At 36.3% G+C, this 20171-nt stretch overlaps 1 protein-coding gene across 1 annotated transcript in view; it reads left to right on the top strand.

The window, feature by feature from the left end:
- FMN2 (formin 2) overlaps positions 1 to 20171 on the top strand; it is a 308540-nt gene that overhangs the window by 202831 nt on the left and 85538 nt on the right. The window contains 5 exon segments of the mRNA XM_021081836.1: positions 4717 to 4808; positions 4971 to 5100; positions 6105 to 6251; positions 11439 to 11498; positions 11613 to 11733. Of these exon segments, the coding sequence (XP_020937495.1) occupies positions 4717 to 4808; positions 4971 to 5100; positions 6105 to 6251; positions 11439 to 11498; positions 11613 to 11733 (550 nt within the window).

Genomic DNA, 20171 nt, shown 5'->3' with positions numbered 1-20171 from the left:
TACATGTCACATGATACAGCATCCTCAAAGGTGTGCACTGTATTCCCTTAATGAAAATGGAGGGATGAATGAAATGATTAACTATTCCTATAACTTCCTAGAGGTATTTACTTGATTGATGTTTTAAGCAACATTTAATCAGTAGTTTCTTCAGACAGCTGTGAGAGGATTATTGAATTTTTCCATGGAGCTACGTTAAAAATCATACTCTTCTATTTCATTGCTTTCTTGAGTTGGTTTCTGGAATCCCTGCAAATGTGCTCATTTTCAACTATAAAATATGCTTAAGGTGAACTTTAGAATTAGAAAAAGAGAAGTTTAGAATTAGAATCACTTACAGATTGACTCTAGGGACTTAGTTAAATCCAAAAAGTATGTTTCTTTCTAGTTGATCTAGGATGTGGTACTGCCTGCCAAATCATAAGCTATTGACTGATTTTTTGATAGTTATGCTTCTTTTAGATAAACCATCTCTAGTGAATTCCTGGGAGATGGAAGATGGAATGATTAACACTGCTCTATTGGAAATGAATGAAATGGAAATGTTCACATACTCTCAGCATCCTCCTCTCCCTTGCCATACCTGCTCCTCAGCCCCATCCTCTATTTGGAGGTTACAGGTTTTCTTGGGAGTTGAAATTCCAAGTTCCAGTTTCCTGGGGTGTATGGGTTTTGGATAGTGGAGGTCAAAATATTTGGTGAAATCAGGGATGGTGGCCAGGAATCTGGGTCCCTTCAGCAGTTGGTGAAGTTTGTGTCCTGGGTGTCGGGTGCAGTAAATCTTGGTAATTGGTGAAAACCTCCAACTTAGCAGCTGGGGTCTATCTCATTTATAGGCAAACAGGAAATCTTGAGGAAAGGATATTCCGGTACAAACCTTCTGCAGATAATTGGGATGGGAGAGGGTACGAGCATGCAGTAAAAGAAAGCAACCAAAAGATAATCCCTATGTTAGCAACTGAGACGATTTAATCTTGGGGAGATATGGGTGTGAGACTTGGAGTGGAGAAGTTTGTCATTTGAATGTTTAGAACTTGGAAATTCCTTTATGTTGTTAATTGATGTATGAGTATGTAGTTACTTTGCCCATAAGGAAAAATGAACCTATGTCAACAAATAACTCTCATCACCACTGGTATGGCTGTGAGGTCACTAGCATCCCCTTCACAGGAGAGAGTTATATATGGTTTTAAAAAGCAGTGATGGAATTCCCTCATGGTGCAGTGATTAAGGATCCAGCATTGTCACTACTGCAGCTCTAGTTGCTGCTGTGGTACAGGTTTCATCCCTGGCCTGGGAACTTCTGCACCATGGGCATGGGCCCCCCCCTTAAAAAAAAGTGGAAGAAGAACCCTATTAAAGGGTTGAGCAAAAAAGAGTGGTATAAGCAATGTAATATATTGTGTGGTGGAATTTTGCTGAAATCTGAAGCCCACCATATGTATGTCTTTTTATCTCCAGTGTCTAGTGTATTGCCTGGCAAAGAATCAGCCTTTGATTGAATGGGTGGATGAATAAATCCCTAAAATTTATCCTTTTTAAATTCCAGCCCTAATGATGACTTTAAACTGGTGGACCAGAGAACACTAGAGACTAAGTTCACTTCAGAGGTCAAACAAGGCCAGAATTCAGCAGTTTAAGAGTCCAGCATTGTCACTGTTGTGTCTCGGGTCACTGCTGTAGCACAGGTTAGATCCTTGGTGCAGGAACTTCCATATGCCACAAGCATGGCCTAAAAAAAGCCAGACTTACCCAGATGATCTCTAGGTTCTGGTACAAATTTTTAGTCACTAGTTCGACATACTGATGGTTGCTGACAGGAGTAAAAATTTAGAGCCTTAACAGGTAGAAAATAACTGACTTTTGCTTGATTCCACACATTTTGCAAGGAGAAAGCCAAGATGACGGGCAAGAAGAAACAGTTGGTCTTGGTGTGTTGATGCCTATGAGAATCTTGTAGATTTGATTAACATTGCTTAAAACCTACTATGTTTTAGTCCTACTTCTTGTACACATAAGTATTGCTACATAACAGATGAATGATAGGTATGCAAGAAAGTTGTGTTCAATGAATGTATAGATGAGTTAATTCATATGCTGGGCATAGCTTTCTTATTTTTTTATTTACATATTTGTGTCACAGCATTTGAAATGACTAATTCTGTCTCATACATGTATAGGTATCTATTTTTGGATTCAGATTACCTCATAAGAACTCTCCTTATACGCATAGGATGACGATAAACAGTTGAAACTGTCTGTATATCATTTCTTCAATATTTCCTATTTTGATTGTCCTGTCATTATCTGTCCTATTTTTACCTCTCTCTTCTCCAAGGACTTAGAGCTGTTCTTTTTTCATATTCATTTACTGATCTAATTTTTCAATGTTTAAAAAGAATTACTGGCTGGGCATAGCTTTCATAACTACATAGTCTTCCCTTCGTATCTGTGAGGGATTGGCACCAAAATCCACAGATGCTCAAGTCCCTTAAATAAAATTATGCAATACTTGCATATAACCCACACACATCCCCCCCCACTCCATATATACTTTAAATCACCTCTTGATTACTTACAATACCTAATGCGGTGTAAATGCTATGTAAGCGATTGCTGGAACACAGCGAATTCAAATTTGCTTTTTGGAACTTTATGGAGTTTTTTCTCCCAAATATTTTGGATCTGCATTTGGTTGAATCTACGAATGCAGAACACACAGATACAGAGGGTGGACTGTACCAGGACCATGCTGGTCATTAGGACCATAGGGATACACAAGACATGTCCCTTCTCAAGAAGCTTCAGTCAGTAAAAGCAGTAGCCACTGTGTATATAACCACTAAGACACTGATAAGTGTAGCGTAAAACAGAGTGAATGTAATAAGGTTCTGTGTTATTCTGGAGAGAGATTAGTTATAATGGAGATCAAGGCGGGCAAGGCAGCTTTGCAGGGGAGCTTATACCGAAGCCAAACCACCTCCTTTATTTCTCTGCATCCTTTTGTTGTATTACATTCCAAAAGCAAAATTGATCAAACCCTCAGATCTACTGATCCATCATCAAGTCATCTTTATTTTGCTAAAAGAAGCTTCCTTTGAGGAACTAGTCTTTGCTAGTTAATCCTAGTCAAAAGAAAAACCTGCATTTCAAAATAATCAGTATGTACAAAAAAAGAACATAGTTTTGTTTAGATGACATCTGTAGTCTCTAGAAATCTATCAGGTGCTGTCATGTATAACAGTTTATAGCTGAGCAGCTTTTCTGTTTAAACAACAAATAATGCTGAAGGGGTTTTAACTTCTGAGGACTGGACTCAAACCCAAGATATGGTTGTGTACTTAAACGTCTTCATGCACTTAGAAATGTAGTATTTTGGCTGTTCTGAAACATCTTTGTAAATTGTAGAGACATGACTGAAAATAAAAATTATCCAGATTCTCCATAAACTATAGTGTTTTTTAAGTCTATAAAGTCTTCTACCTCATGTTGAAATGCAGAGGATCCTGTCCTATAAAGTAACAAACTTAGAACTACACATTTTTAGCTTGAGATTTTAAAGGGTGAAAGAAACACTTAGGAAGAAAAGAAGCCTGAAACTAGTTTTGCACCAAAAAGAAAATTCAGAGGAATCAAAATCTTATTGTTGTTACATGACTTAATAATTAAATTGTGCTTTTCTTTCCTCAAAACGAAGATATAAACAATGATTGCCATAGTTATTTTTTTAAATAAATTGTTTTTCCTTCAAATCTTATAATAGCTTTAGGATCAAACTACTTCCAAATTTAACTTGATTAATTTATGAATAAGAAATACCACTTTAAATGAAATTTTTGCATACTAAAGAGTATTATAAACAGCTAATAAAAACTAGAGAGGAAAACTGTATTGTTTTAAAGCATGCTGGAATAAATATTTTCCACATCACTATTAGCCAATAACATTTGGGATATTTGGAGGTGATCTGGTTTGCATTAAGCATATTTACACTTTAAAATGCCTTCTAGTGGAGTTCCCATCATGGCATAGTGGAAATGAATTTGTCTAGGAACCATGAGGTTGTGGGTTCAATCCCTAGCCTTGCTCAGTGGATTAAGGATCTGTTGTTGCTGTGAGCTGCGGTGTAGGTCACAGACGTGGCTCAGATTTGACGTTGCTGTGGCTGTAGTGTAGGCTGGCAGCTGTATCTCTGATTGGAGCCCTAGCCTGGGAACCTCCATATGCCATGGGTGCAGCCCTAAAAAAAGAAAGAAAGAAAGAAAAAAGGCCTTCTAGTGCTCACTTAGGCAGCACATATACTAAAATTAGAATGATACAAAGATTAGCATGGCTCCTGTGCACGGATGACAGGCGAATTTGTGAAGCGTTCCGTATTTTTAGTGGGATGGACTGGGAGTTGGGATTAGTAGATGCAAGCTATTACATTTATAATGGATAAGCAATTAGTTCCTGCTGTATAGCACAGGGAACTATATACAATCACTTGGAAAAGAACATGGTAGAAGATAATATGAGAAAAAAATATATGACTGATTCCCTTTGCTGTACATCAGAAATTTACAGAACATTGTAAATAAACTATACTTTAATAAATTTAAAAATAAAATGTCTTGTGAATTGAAACAAGCTTTACCTCAAACATGAAAACATAGAGGATTTTGGCATACTTAAGACCATCATTATCTAAAAACTACCTGGCTTTTGTTTTTCCAGAGAGCACAGTCAGATGAACTGGAAAAAATTGAAAAGCATGGCCGGTCCTCCAAAGACAAGGAGAATGCCAAGTCTCTGGACAAACCTGAGCAGTAAGCATACCTTATGACCCTGTAGATGGCATCCAGGATATGGGTGGCTCTTTCCACTTGAGAAATGAAGTATCTTCCATGCATAAGTGTCATAAATGCTGTGAGGATAAACCTACTTATCTGCATTGTATTTTTCCTCTCAACTTGGCTTTATTTCCTTAGGTTCCTTTATGAACTATCACTAATCCCCAACTTTTCAGAGCGAGTCTTTTGCATCCTGTTCCAGTCCACATTTTCAGAAAGCATTTGCTCAATTCGTCGCAAACTGGAATTGCTACAGAAATTGTGTGAGGTGGGTTCTGGTCCATCAAGAGCTGAAGTTTGGATTCCAATATTCCAGTGTTCATAATTTCAACCATGTTCATATTTCAAACAAGTTGTCTTTTATTTACTTAAGTATTCATACAGTTTGAAGGATAGTGGTCCCACAGAAGAGACTATATGGTGATTGAGCTTTAAGGTGATAGCAAATGTGCAGGTGGGCGCACAGGACCAGGGCTGTGCTGCTGGGGAGTAGTCATTGCGTCCATCCCCATGGGCTCCTGTCCAAAGCAAAGCCTTCACTTTTCATGATCCTCTCTTCCATCAGACTGCCAACTGGATGCCATTTGAAGTCATTTTATTTCTTTCAATTTCTCCCGAATTGTTAGTGATTCCAACTGAACAGCCATATGACTCAACAGAAGATAAATATTTTTTTGAAAACAATAAATGCCTAGCAGAAATTACCATTATTAACATTTAAAACAATTTGTCAAAAATTAATACTACCATTTATCTGGTTGTGGTAAATCTTTTTGAAAAGTAGTAAGGATATTATTAAAGACACATTTTCAGAGGATACAACATATAAATTCAAGTTAAACTTTGTGTTTTGAAAGATGCGAATGTGAACCTTTCAGGGATAAATATAAAGTTGGAAATTAAAATTTATGACTACATTTTGTATTGCTATACCTTGTGCCAAAAATTTGCATTGCGCAAGACGCTGATGGCAGAGATTTTTGTGGTGGTTCTCATATCACAGCCTTGTTTGTTTTCCTTGCAATTACACCATAGAAATGGCCTGGGCTGGTACCTCAGCTTACAGAAGCACACCTGCATGCCTGTTGGTGGTGCAACTTTTTAAAGTTAATTTTAGAGACACTGCTCTTAAAATATATGCAATAAAGAGCACTGATAAAAGTTTGGGTGTGACCCCAAATTATTAGTATACATGAGTATCTGCCACTGACTTAAGATAACGCATTCAAAACTTTGTATAAGCAAGAAATTTTTCTTTATCCTGTTTTACAGACATTAAAAAATGGCTCAGGGGTTATGCAGGTTTTGGGTTTGGTGCTTGCCTTTGGCAACTACATGAATGGTGGAAATAAGACTCGGGGACAGGCAGATGGTTTTGGATTAGACATTCTTCCGAAGCTGAAAGATGTCAAAAGCAGTGTAAGTATTTCAGGTAAATGAATGTGGCATGCTGAGGGCTGCTTGTCTTATCTAGTAATAAGTTTGACTGTGAACCAGTGTGGTAAATATTTATGTTACAAGGTTATGAGCTAATAAAAGTAATGGCTATCATATATTTGTGATCTAGAGAATAATAATGTTTCCTAAAGGGAATAATTTTGAATCCTATGTCTAATGAATTGAGTAGACAATTTTTTTTTTTTTTGTCTTTTTGCCATTTCTTGGGCCGCTCCCTCGGCATATGGAGGTTCCCAGGCTAGGGGTCTAATATAAGCTGTAGCCACCAGCCTACGCCAGAGCCACAGCAACGCGGGATCCAAGCCGCGTCTACAACCTACACCACAGCTCACGGCAACGCCAGATCCTTAACCCACTGAGCGAGGCCAGGGACCAAACCCGCAACCTCATAGTTCCTAGTCGGATTTGTTAACCACTGTGCCATGACGGGAGCTCCATGAGTAGACAATATTTTAAAATAAAAATAATTTTTTACTTTATCACTACCATGTCTGTTAATATTTTCCCTTTTGGATCTGAGGACTAGTTAATTTCCATAAATTAGACAGGATACCCATTACTTTCTTGTTTTCCGTGTTAAGTAATGGAGGCCAGCAAGCTCATGTTTTAAAAACAAAGATGAGTGAAAAGTTTGTAAATAAAATATGAAAGATGATCCTCTCTTCCTACATAGCATCTTCACCTTAATACTAGTATGTATGGAAAAGTCTAAGCCTTTTTGCAAGCCTAATTTTTTTAAAATTCTACTTCTATAATTTGTTTAAAATTAACATTGAAGAGATTTTTGAGACTGTCAGTAGAAATATAAGATTAGGGAAATGACCACATTTCCATACTCCAAACTCCCCATCCATCCCACTCCCTCTCCTACCCCTTCCTCCTTGGCAACCACAAGTCTGCTCTCTATGTCTGTGAGTCTGTTTCAATTTTATAGGTAGGTTCATATTTATAGGCCATATTTTATATTCCACGTGTAAGTGATATCATACGGTATTTGTCTTTCTTTTTCTGACTTACTTCACGTAGTATGCTAATTTCTAGTTGCATCTATGTTGCTGCAAATGACATTATTTCATTCTTTTTATGGCTGAGTAATATTCCATTGTATATATGTACCACATCTTCTTTATCCATTCCTCTGTCAATGGACATTTAGGTTGTTTCCATGTCTTGGCTTTTGTGAATATTACTGCTGTGAAAATAGGGGTGCATACATCTTTTTGAATTACAGCTTTGTCCAGATCTATGCCCAGGAGTGGGATTGCTGAATTATATGGTAATTCTGTTTTTAGTTTTTAAGGAACCTTCATACTGTTTTCCATAGTGGTTGTACCAATTTACATTCCCACCAACAGTGTAAGAAGGTTCCCTTTTCTCCATACCCTCTCCACCATTTTGTTATTTGTAGCCTTATTAATGATAGCCATTCTGACTGGTATGAGGTGATACCTCATTATAGTTTTGATTTGCATTTCTCTAATAATTAGTGATTTGAGCATCTTTTCATGTGCCTAATGGCCATCCATATGTCTTTGGAGAAATGTTATTTAGGTCTTCTGCCCATTTTTCAATTTAGTTGTTTGCTTTTCTGTTGTTGAGTTGTATGTATATTTTGGAGAGTAAGCCATTGTCAGTTGCATCATTTACAGATATTTTCTCCCATTTTGTAGTTTGTCTTTTTGGCTTTTTTTATGGCTTCCTTTGCTATTCAAAAGCTTGTAAGTTTGACTAGGTCCCATTTGTTTATTTTTGTTTTTATTTCTATTGCCTTGCGAGGGGGGGGGACTGAACCTAAAAAGACATTTGTATCATTTATGTCAGAGAACATTTTACCTATGTTCCCTTCTAGGAGTTTTATGCTATCATGTCTTATGTTAACATCTTTAAGCCATTTTGAGTTTATTTTTGGCATGGTGTGAGGGTGTGTTCTAATTTCATTGATTTACATGCAGCTATCCGGTTTTCCCAATACCACTTGCTAAAGAGGCTTTTTGCTATTTTATATTCTTGCCTCCTTTTCTGAAGATTAAGTGACTATAGGTGTGTGTATTTATTTCTGGGTTCTCTATTCTGTTCCAATGACCCATGTGTCTGTTTTTGTACCAATACCACACTGTTTTGATTACTGTAGCTTTTGTAGAATTGTCTGAAGTCTGGGAGAATTATACCTCCTGCATTTTTTTTTCCCCTCAGGATTGCTTTGGCAATTCTGGGTATTTTATGGTTCCATATAAATTTTTGGATTATTTGTTCTAGTTCTGTGAAAAATGTCATGGGTAATTTGATAGGAATCACATTAAATCTGTGGATTGCTTTGGATGGTATGGCCATTTGAACAATATCGATTCTTCAAATCCAAGGGCATAGGATATCTTTCCATTTCTTTGAATCCTCTTTAATTTCCTTTATTAACGTTTTTATAGTTCTCAGTGTATAAACACTTCACCTCCTTGGTCAGGTTTATTCCTAGGTAATTTTTTTTGGTACAATTTTAAAAGGTATTGGTTTTTTTTCAGTTTCTGCTCTGGTACAACAGGCTTGGCAGCATCTTGGGAGCACTGGGACGCAGACTGGATCCCTGGCTGGCACAGTGGGTTAAAGTTCCAGTATTGCTGCAGCTGCAGTTTAGGTGGCAACTGCAGCTCGGTTCTCATCCCTGGTCTGGGAACTCCATATGCCGTGGGGCAGCCAAAAATAAATAAATAAATAAATAAATAACATACTGTTTTTTTACATTTCCTTTCTGAAATTTCATTATTAGAATACAGAAATGCAACTGATTTCTGAATGTTAATCTTGTATACTGCTACTTTGCTGAATTTGTTTATCAGATTAAGTAGTTTTTGTGTGGAGTCCTTAGGGTCTTCTATGAATAGTATCATGTCGTCTACATATAGTGACAGTTTTACCTCTTCCCTTCCAATCTAGATACCTTTTGTTTCTTGTCTGATTGCTGTGGCTAGGCCTTCTAATACTATGTTAAATAAAAATGGCAAGAATGGGCATCCTTGTCTTGTTTCAGATTTTAGCAGGAAAGCTGTCAACTTTTTTCTGTTGAGTATTATACTGGCTGTGGGTTTGTCATAAATGGCTTTTATTATGTTGAGACATATTTCGTCTGTACCCACTTTGATAAGAGTTTATATCATGAATGGATGTTGAATTTTGTCAAATGCTTTTCCTGCATCTATTGAGATGAACATGTGGTTTTTTAACTTCATTTTTGCTTTTTTCTGCCTGTCAACAACTTACTTGTTTGTTCATTCATATTCACTCATCTGTTCATTTGACATTCTTGGATCAGATTTCTATGAAATGCCAAACACTGTGTTTTTCCAAAATTGGGAAAGATTTAATCCTTGCTTGGGAAAGATTTAATCCATATAATCTTTGTGGTTTTTATGGTTATATTTGTTTTATTTGTATGATACACATTTTCATAGGCACCTCCAATAGGTCAACCTAATAAATCACATTTATTTTAAAACAACAGCTTTCTTCTAAACACAAGGTAGCTTTTGAATATTTCTTAACAACTGATTATTTGATTGAAACATGTAATTTTTGCAAGTAAATTGGAATGTAAGTAGCATCACTATAATATTACTTATAAAAATGGATCTCAGATTTTGATAATCATAATTACATATGAGTAAGGTATTTTTTGGTATTGGTTGATATATCCTCTAATAAGTTAAATTTCATTAAATACTTAAAGAGTAATCTACATACAAAATAATGAAGCAGTAGAGTTCCCACTGTGGTACAACTGTATTGGCAGTGTCTCTAGCTCCAGGACACAGGTTCGATCCCCAGCCCAGCATAGTGGGTTACAGCATCTGGTGTCAGCTGCAGTCACAACTGTGGCTCAGATCTGATCACTGGTCTGGGAACTCCATAAGCCATGGAGCAGCCAAAAAAAAAATGAAGCAAGATTTTTAAAAGTGATTTCACTTGCAGGAATTCTGATTTGGTTCTTTCTCTATTAAAAAAATAACTATTTGTATAGTTATATATATACATAGTACTATTTGTAGGCCTGCACAGATGGAGCTATTACTCAAATCACTCAGCATTAATTTTTCCTTAGCTTGCCTATCAACAGGCATTTAATAAGTGTTTCATTAATTAATTTGGTCATTGCTAATTATTTCACTGATTTACATGGTACAAAAGACAAAGGGAGTCAATTTGCTTAAATCATTTTACAAGCAATCCTATTTTTAATTAGTATATTACTTTTATTGTTATTTCATATATTTCTAATAGATAATATTAGTAATAGATATATTAGGAGTAGATTGTATATATTGCTATATGGTAAGCCTAACAGATGTGTTATCATTTCTTGTCAAATTTGGTTATAAAAAGATATTGCTCTTTATTGATAGGGGAAAACCATGGTTAGTTTGAACATTCCGGGAAACAAAGTTTGTGTTATAGAGCATGTTTTAAAAATATGCATTTGTATTTGATTTCTCACATCCAGATTATCTAGTACTAATTTTGAGCAATGAAAAAAATTAAAAATTAATGCCTCTTAATATCCAGAAAAGTGTAGAGCTCTTTGAAGACTGTTAGATATGAAATGGTTTTCTTTTACTTTCTTTAGAACTACACACATTGCATTATTTATAGCTGTGTGGATGTTAATTCCTAAATCTCAGTTACTGACATAATTTATAATATGTATTTCCATTTTTAAAGCTCCAGCTTGCTTGAAATAATACTTAACGTCTGGATTTTTCTAATCTACATACTAACGAGCCTCAATCAGACTTACTCTTGGTGTGGTCCCTGTTGGTCCATCCATGTAAAAATGCTGGTGATATTGAGTCATTTCAGTTTAGGCAGTAGTTATACCTCTTATAATAAAACATAAAAATGAACTAATTTTCTGATTAACAAGGGGAAAACAGGAAAGTTTATACAGTTGAGACTCTACTCTGTGAAACAGCTGTGCTTCCGTGTGGAGCTTATATTGGGACAGTGGGGAAACAAGATCCTCTGTGCTATCAAACTAAAGTGGCACTTTTCACTCTAAATATTGTCATCTAAGAATGTAGATTTACTGGAATTCATTTTACTTAACACTGTGTATTTAATAATTTAAAATATATTTCTACTTACTTTGGTCTCTCTGCCTAGGACAATAGCAGAAGCCTTCTGTCATATATCGTGTCCTATTATCTTCGTAATTTTGATGAGGTAAGAGTTTTTACAGAGAGTCAGCCATAATTTGTTCTTTATTGTGGAGTGATTTGGCCATGTGTGTCATATTATTCTCATTTAGTTGAACATTCCGTGTTTCCTGCTGATTAGGATGCTGGGAAGGAACAGTGTGTGTTTCCACTGCCTGAACCCCAGGACCTCTTTCAGGCCTCGCAGATGAAGTTTGAAGATTTTCAAAAAGACCTCAGAAAACTAAAGAAAGACCTGAGAGGTAACTTAACAATCTAAAAGAAGCTCGTGGTTATTATTTATGCTTTTTTAATGAGAGGAAAGACTTCTCGGTGTTTTTAAAGAAAGTAAAGTCTTTTACATCCTTGTAAACATTTTTCTTATGTGGGAAAAGAAAAAATTTATCAATAATTTTATTTTTTGTTGTTTAAAAAGTTATATGTATTAGAAATTTATTTATTGACTAACAGCTTGGTTGTTCGAATAGCAGTCTCTTCCATCAGGGTCAAATCTGATTGTCTTGTTTTCACTTGATAGCCAAGAACATTTGTACATTTATCTTGTCATTGTTAAAAGGTAAATATTCCCTCCCCACCATCCTTAGTGTGCTTAGCCAAGATTGAGGCCTGTGAACTTCCTGAGAAGACATCTTCTTTTACATATTTGTTCAAAAAATACATGCATGTGTAATGCTTTAATGCTATCAAAAGCTTTATATCAAATCATTTTGAAGAAGGTTTGAAATTCTTTGTTTGTAAATTTAAAGTAACACCCAGAAGCAAATGGTTATTTTTTTTAATTTTTATAAATAATATCCCTTTCATCCCTCCCTTTTAAGTGAAGTTCAGTTGGCTTACAATTTTATATTAGTTTCAGGTGTACAAATTAGTGATTCAGTATTTTCATACATTATGTGCCACACAAAGTTATTACAGTATAATTGACTATATGCCCTGTGCTGTACCTTAAATCCCTGTGACTTATTTATTTTAAAACTGGCAGTTTGTACCTCATGATCTCCTTCACCTATTTCATCCATCCTTTTTATCTGCTTTTCACGAGGTTTCCTCTTATTCTGGAGTTAGAACCCCTTAGCTGTCTATTTAGGACTCTTTCTAACTCTTCAAGCACAGACAGGAGTAATTTTATGTGAGATTTTTATTTCATGTCATATCGCCAGATGAGAAGAAGAGGCTTGGCTAGCCCATCCAGAAACTAAAAATATGATGAAACATTTTAAGATATTCCATCTCAATGTTGAAATGTTTATCCAGAGATATTGATCTATAATCAAATTTATAGAGTTGTTACAGTCTTGTAACAGGTGCTTTTATATGGATTTAAATCAACACAGTAACATATAGTTTGCTTATAGTTCCTAAACACTCATTTATTATGGGCCTGATGCATCTGCTAGGTGCTGTGGGTACCCAGAGATACAAGCATCTCTGTCAAGGAGGCAGTAAGTCCTGTCTAGATGCTCCCCTGAGAGCCTCAGATATGGGTGCTCATTGATTGAATCCAAGAATGACCACCTTGTTTTAAAAAAATTAAAACTATGTTACATTTACGTAATGCTACATTGCTATGTATTTAAGTATAATTTCTTAAAGCAATGTAAAACCCAAACCATTCACATGTGGTAGTTATCATTCATCAAAATTTAGCCAATTAGCTTGGTTTGCTTATGAGATGCTTCTCTCTCTCTCCTCGATGTATTGCTGGGCATTTCTGGGCTTTCTGGAAGGTACTTAATACTTTTATGCATTCAGCCTTGCAAAGTAGAGTACCATATCTTACACATGGTTTTATAAACAAGTGGAGTGGTGATCTCATAACCCAGGGATTTATATTCACTGTGGTTGGTGCTTCGCTTTGGAATGTTACCTCATTTACTTCACATCTACATGCTTCCTCAGTATAGTTATGAGGCCATGCATGAAAATGGCAGATTTTTACAAGACTCAGAGCTTAAAAGAGAAAACTAACACACACCGGAAAATGGGTTTGAGAAGGCTGTGTGGCCAGTACGACCAAGCACTGTTTGCTCCGGCACATTTGACTTCTTGAGCAATGACTGCATGTTGAAGGGGCGTCTTAGCAGTGTTTGGGCCCCTCAGAGGGTTAAGAATGTGGTGATTTTAACCCCAAGGGTTTACAGTTTCTAAGACCTTCTCTGAAAGGCGTGTTCCTTCAACTAGTACCTATTGGCTTTACCCAGCACAGAATTTCTCAGGTTTGTCTGTAGGCTGTTACACATTGGTGCCCTAGAAATGGGAAGTTTCATGACCAGATGAGTGTAAGAACTGCTGGGCTAAGATAAACTTAAAGGCATTCCCAGTGTCCTCTGAACAAAGGGCGACAGCATCCCTGGTTTACCTGATCACAGAACACTTTTTTTCCAGTGTATCTAAAGTGTTGTTGTTGCAGAACTCATTTCAAGAAATGCAAGCCTGCCACCCTGTAACAGAAACATATGTCTCTAAGGAGCTGACAGTGAAGGTGGGGAAATGAAAATATAGGTCATGAAATAATCTCTGTATATACTACTATTCTTGTAAAATGAGATCAGCTTCAATAGCTATTTACAAGGCTGTCAAACTCTGAGGACTCCTTTAAAAACTGACAAAAGTCAGGGTTTAATTATACCTCTTATTTTTTGCTTTTCCAAAATGAGCTTTTCCATAGAAAATGAGATCTTTTGTGACACAAGAAAGGAAATATTATGATCTGAAATTTAAATTCAATTTCTGGGAAGGATGTAGCATGAACACAACATTTCATTTCAACAAGGCATAGAATGGAACTGCCTTATGTCCCTTTACAGAATGAGATGGGTGTAAACATATGTTGATATGACTGAAAAGGAGTTAATAGGAGGTTATGTTGGATGTAATTACTTTAGAATAATCTACTTTGATAAATATACCCTGATAGAAGCAGAGATTTTCATACTAGGTGAAGTAAGTCAGAAAGAGAAAGACAAATACTGCATTTATTACTTATATGTGGAATCTAATATATATCACAAATGAATGTACCTCCATAAAAGGAGCAAACTCATGGACATGGAGAACAGACTTATGATTGCCAAGTGGGAGGTGGAGGGAGTAGAATGGACTGGGAATTTAGGGTTAGTAGATACAAACTATTGCATTTGGAGTAGATAAGCAATTAGGTCCTGCTGTATAATGTAGGAAACTATATCCAATCACTTGTGATGGAACATGATGGAAGATAATATGAAAAAAAGAATGTGTATGTATATGTATGGCTGAGTCATTTTGCCATACAGCAACAATTGAAAGAACATTGTAAATCAACTATAATGAAGACATAAAGGTTAAGGGAAAAAAATTCCTTTTAAGTGATTGAATTAATAATTCCCTTCAGAAAATTCCAATAGTCTGTTCACTTTTTTTTTAGAAGCAAGTTTTTTTAAGGAGGTTTTTAAGGAGATGTTATATAGAGAGAGTTTATCCCAATATTTTCCATATAGTTAATATCCCCAAAATATTGGCTATTTATAATAAGGAAAAAATAGAATAAAGAGTGTGATTGGTTTGATAAAGACAGATAAACTAGTGCTGTTAAGCCACTCATTTTCTGGCTCTATCACTATTTCTTCTTCTGCTTCCAGACTTAATAAGGTATGTCTATTTATTATCTTGCTCTGTACTTAGAACTTTTAACTGGAAGACTGATGTCTACCTTAGTGTTTTAAGAATTGTCAACAATGATCTGTTCACACATGCATCACTTTTTCCTCTTGTCCCAAAACTCCGCATTAGGGCCAATTGGTCCAGTGTTCTAAGTATCCGAACCTGTCTTTTATAAATTTTTAAAATCTGCCTTTCTGGAGTTCCCATTGTGGTGCAGCGGAAACGAATCCAACTAGGAACCATGAGGTTGCAGGTTTGATCCCTGGCCTTGATCAGTGGGTTAAGCATCTGGCGTTGCCATGAGCTGTGGTGTAGGCCAGCAGCTGTAGCTCTGATTCAGCCCCTAGCCTGGGAACCTCCATGTGCCATAGGTGCGGCCCTAAAAAGGAAAAATAAAAAAATAAAATCTGCTTTTCTTTTGCTATAGTCTTTATACATTTCTCAACATTGTCTTCAAGTTCATTAATCTATGACTGTGCAACCTGTTGTTTATATTATCAATGCAACTATTTACCATATCTATGTTTACCTTTAAATAACTTCTTGTTCTTATTTTGGATATTATCTTTATCTCTTTGATTTTATAAAAATATATTAAAATTCTTTTTGGATTTTTTTTATACTTTTTGTTTCATCTGCAATGAATCCATGCTTCGTTCATTAATACTTATAAGCTGTGTTTCTACTCATTAGTTTTCTTCATAGTAGAATGTTGATTTAAAACAGGCATCAGGGAGTTCCCTTGGTAGTTCAACAGTTAAAACCCGACTAGGATCCATGAGGATTTGGGTTTGATTCCTGGCCTCACTCAGTGGGTTAAGGATCTGATGTTGCTTTGAGCTGTGGTGTAGGCTGGCAGCTGCAGCTCCTATTCGACCCCTAGCCTGGAAACCTCCATATGCTGTGGGTACAGCCCTAGAAAGCAACAAAAAAAAAAAAAAAAAAAAACAGGCATCAGAAGGTATTAGAAGGTTATATCTGTGAGCTCTTGGAAATAAAGTTCAGTTGGAATATAGCCATTCCAACTATATATACAATTATTTATGAATTATCTATGATTGCTTTTGTGTTATAACTGAAGAGTTGTGGAGTTGTGACAGAAACTGTCTTATCAGCCTTTTGTCCTTTGCTCTCCCTTCCTCTCATCCTTTAAATCCTGCACCCTCTAAATTTTTTCCATTTTTTAGACTTGGCCTGCATTTGGCCCCCAGACCAGAACCAGAGCTTCTATTTCTCAGAAGCCTAGGGGTCCAGCCGTTTGGACATATTAGGTTTATTGCCGATTGAGTCATCAAGCTAGTGAATGACTTGGCTCAGGTCTTGCCTGGAAAGCTGATCTGCCTACTTGTGCCACCCCCAGCCACACAACTGCTTATGGGCCACAGTTGTTTCCACCCTCCATGAGTGCAGAGCCCAGTCACAGCTCTGGTTTCCAGCAGCGAGACCAGTTCTACTCCCTACTGTGTGAACTCTCCTTCCACCAGTTTCAACATGAGCCAAGATCTTAACCTTCTTTACGTACCAGTGACCTCTTACCTTAATATTGTTAATCGAATTGGGCTTCTCTGCTATTTCTGGTTCAAGGATATATTAACATTATTTAAAAAAAAACGTTTCATTGCTTTGGTTTTCTCTTTTTATATTCTCATCATGGCTGTGTGTTTTCACATAGAAACACACAGAAGGAAAGTTCAGCCTATGAACTTATCATTCCATTTGACTGGATATCTATATTCACTTTTATACATTTTTTCCCACTGAAAATTATAACATGAACATTTTCCCCTGCCATTTGATATAATTAAAAAAACTGTTTAAGATGGTTTCATAATAATCCGTCTTTGATTGTGCCATAATTTAGTGAGTCATTGATTCTTGTAAGAAATTAGACTCCAGTTTTCACTACTCTTAAGTATTGGGTTGAACATCTTTATTGATAGCCTTTTTGCTAAGTACCTCTGATTATTTCCTTAATATAGATTCTTAGAATTATAATTACTTGATCAGAAGCAATGAGCATTTTTTCAGATTCTTGATATTTATTACCAAAATGCTTTCTAGAAAGGCAACTTATGAATTTAAATGGTGGAATGGCTCATAGAATAGATCAGAATAATAAAATTTATGAGATGTAAGTCAGTAAGGAATCTTAAAGATATATTCTAATGCCTATCATTTAAAAAGTTTATTAAATTAATAGAACTTAAAAAAATAAAAACATAAACCCTTCCTTCATAGTTCATAGACTAATAAGAGGACCAATAGTTACGTGAATAACCACTGTACAATACAAAGGTATTTTTTAGTTATATAAATAAGATACTATAGAAACCCAGAAGAGGTTGAATATTGAATATAGTTGAAAAAATTGTACTTGAATTGGATTTTGAAAGATAATCAATAAAGTGACAAGAAACAGATGGTAAAATCTGATATAGCTAGAGCATAATGTGTCAGGGGTATGGGATCAGAAGATGCTGAGCCATCCTTGCAAAGGGTTTAGACTTGATTCTGTAAGCACTGCTTAGCCCCGGAAATGCTTTTAGGCAAGGATGCAACATATTCAGACAGGCATTTTTTGAAAGGCTGTTGTGAGGTATTTGTGAATGATGGTTTATCTTTTTTTGTTTGTTTTTTAGGGCTGCACCTATGGCATATGGAATTTCCCAGGCTAGGGGTCAAATCAGAGCTGTAGCCTCTGGCCTACCCCACAGCCACAGCCATGCCAGATCTGAGCCGTGTCTGTGACCTACACTGCAGCTTGGGGCAATGCCTGGATACTTAACCCACTGAGCGAGGCCAGGGATCCAACCTGCATCCTCATGGATAGTAGTCAGGTTCATTACCACTGAGCCACGATGGGAACTCCCAAGTGATGGTTTAGAGTGGAGACTTGAAGCTGGAGACTTGGCCAGTCAGATGTTGAGGGTACAAGCCAAGGTCTGTGTGGGAGGATGAAGAGAAGAGGGGCTGGGAGTCTTTGGAGATGCACTGGAACAGGATTCTAGTACACAGATATACAGGGTAAGGAAGAAGGAGGGATAAGATGACTCTTAATTCATAGCTCGCATACCTGGCTGGATGCTAAAACTATTCCAAGAGGAATAAATAGTCCAGTTACCAGCTGCCACCCCCTACCCCCACCCCACCCCACCCCATATTCACAGAATGCAATAAACATGAGAGAGTTTTCTGATCATGTGAACCATACAAGTTTAAATGCTTTATAAGGAGCATTTATTCCAAATGCAGTATCTACCCATTGAAGAATTATATTTAGGGAATTGAGTGATATGATTTGTATCTTGAAAAGTGCTTTAAAAAATTGTGTATACTCTATAATTTCCCCCAAGCCACACTGGGTTACTATAATTTCTTCTCTTTGAGATGTTTGCATTTCTTTATGTAAGCTTTGAAAGAAATGTTTGCACTTGTGATATTTTGTTCCAAAGTTAGTAAGTTTCAATTATCTTTCTCTCCTCTCATTTACCCTCTCCTCCTACTCCCAGTATGCATGTGTACTTAATTCAGATAAAATTTTCCAGGATGTTTATACCTCTCATGCTGTAAATTTCTTGAATCTCCATTCCTTTCAGTGGTAGTTTTGCTAGTGGGAGAAGAGTTAATGAGAAGAAAATGAAGTCATTGGTCATTTAAGATTTGATGCCATTTATTAACATTAGAAAAAAATAGTAAAATTTCTGACCTGCCTTGAGAAAAACACAGCTAATTAAAGGTGATTATCCAACATTTTGAGTTAAATTTTATTTTAGAAATGATCCCTGATTATGTTACATTGCATACTTTGCAAAAATGTCTTCTTTTCATGTGATAACACACAGATTAATTTATAGTCACAAGATGTTGTTTCACACCGGGACTCAATAAGCAAATTATCACATGAAAGCATAGTCTTCACATATGTAGCAAACCATCACCATCAGATTTAAGTCATTTACGACAGTCTCCTTGTGAATGTTTCATTCTCTCCGGCTGAGGTCCTGTGATTCTTTTTCCATTTTCTTTTTTTTTTTAATGTTTTTGATTGTTTTTGTTTTTAATTACTATTTTATATTGGAGTATAGTTGATTTATAATGTTGTGTTAGGTTCTGGTGTACAGCAAGGTAATACTTTGCTGTGAATACATGCATCTATTCTTTTCAGATTCTTTTCCCTTATATTGAGTAGAATTCCCTGCATCATCTCCTTGTTGTGTATTTTATATATAGTAGTGTGTATATGTTAATCCTAAACTCCTAATTTATCCCTCTCCCCCTTTCCCCTTTGGTAGCCATAAATTGTTTTGGAAGTCTGAGTTCACTTCTGTTTTGTAAATAAGTTTATTTGTATCCATTTTTACATTCTACACATAAGTGATATCGTATGGTATCTTTTTCCAATTTCTTTCTTCCTCCCTTCCTCCCTTCCTTCCTTCCCCGCATCCATGGCATTTGGAGGTTCCCAGGCCAGGGATCAAATCCAAGCCCCAGCTGCAACCTAAACCACAGCTGCAGTAACACTGGTTTCTTAACCCACCGTGCCACAGCATGAACTCCCCCTTTTCCATTTTCAGTTGGCAAAGTCCTGCTCATCTTTCTTTGCTCAGCTAGAGTGATTCCTCTTCAGTGAAGCTATCTGGATAAACTTGCCCTGCAGGAAAGCACTGATGAAAGTACACTTGTAGCCCTGTAAATGGATGTTTGCAGAGGTGCAGGACAACATGTTGAAAGTGAGGGAGTGTGAATAAGTTCAAATTACACCTTGGATTTCATCTTGAGAAATACTACTGATTAATATATTTTTCAAAAATTTTAAAAGTCAGAGAATGTAAAATATTGGCAAAGATGTGGATTAGTGAGAACTCTTTCACACTGATGATAGATATACCTATTGATATACTTTCTTGGAAAACTGTCTGGCAATAGCTTATTCAGTTAAAAGGTGCATATTCTCTCACCCAGCACTGAAATAGGTGACCAGGTGAAATATATAACTGTGTTCATATTTATAGCAGCAGCACCAAAACCCCTCAGATAC

This window comes from Sus scrofa, unplaced genomic scaffold (genome assembly GCF_000003025.6).
Source record: "Sus scrofa isolate TJ Tabasco breed Duroc unplaced genomic scaffold, Sscrofa11.1 Contig2453, whole genome shotgun sequence".
Taxonomy (NCBI): domain Eukaryota; kingdom Metazoa; phylum Chordata; class Mammalia; order Artiodactyla; family Suidae; genus Sus; species Sus scrofa.
Note: the sequence above shows the minus strand (reverse complement) of the source record. Positions and strands in the feature narration are given on the sequence as shown.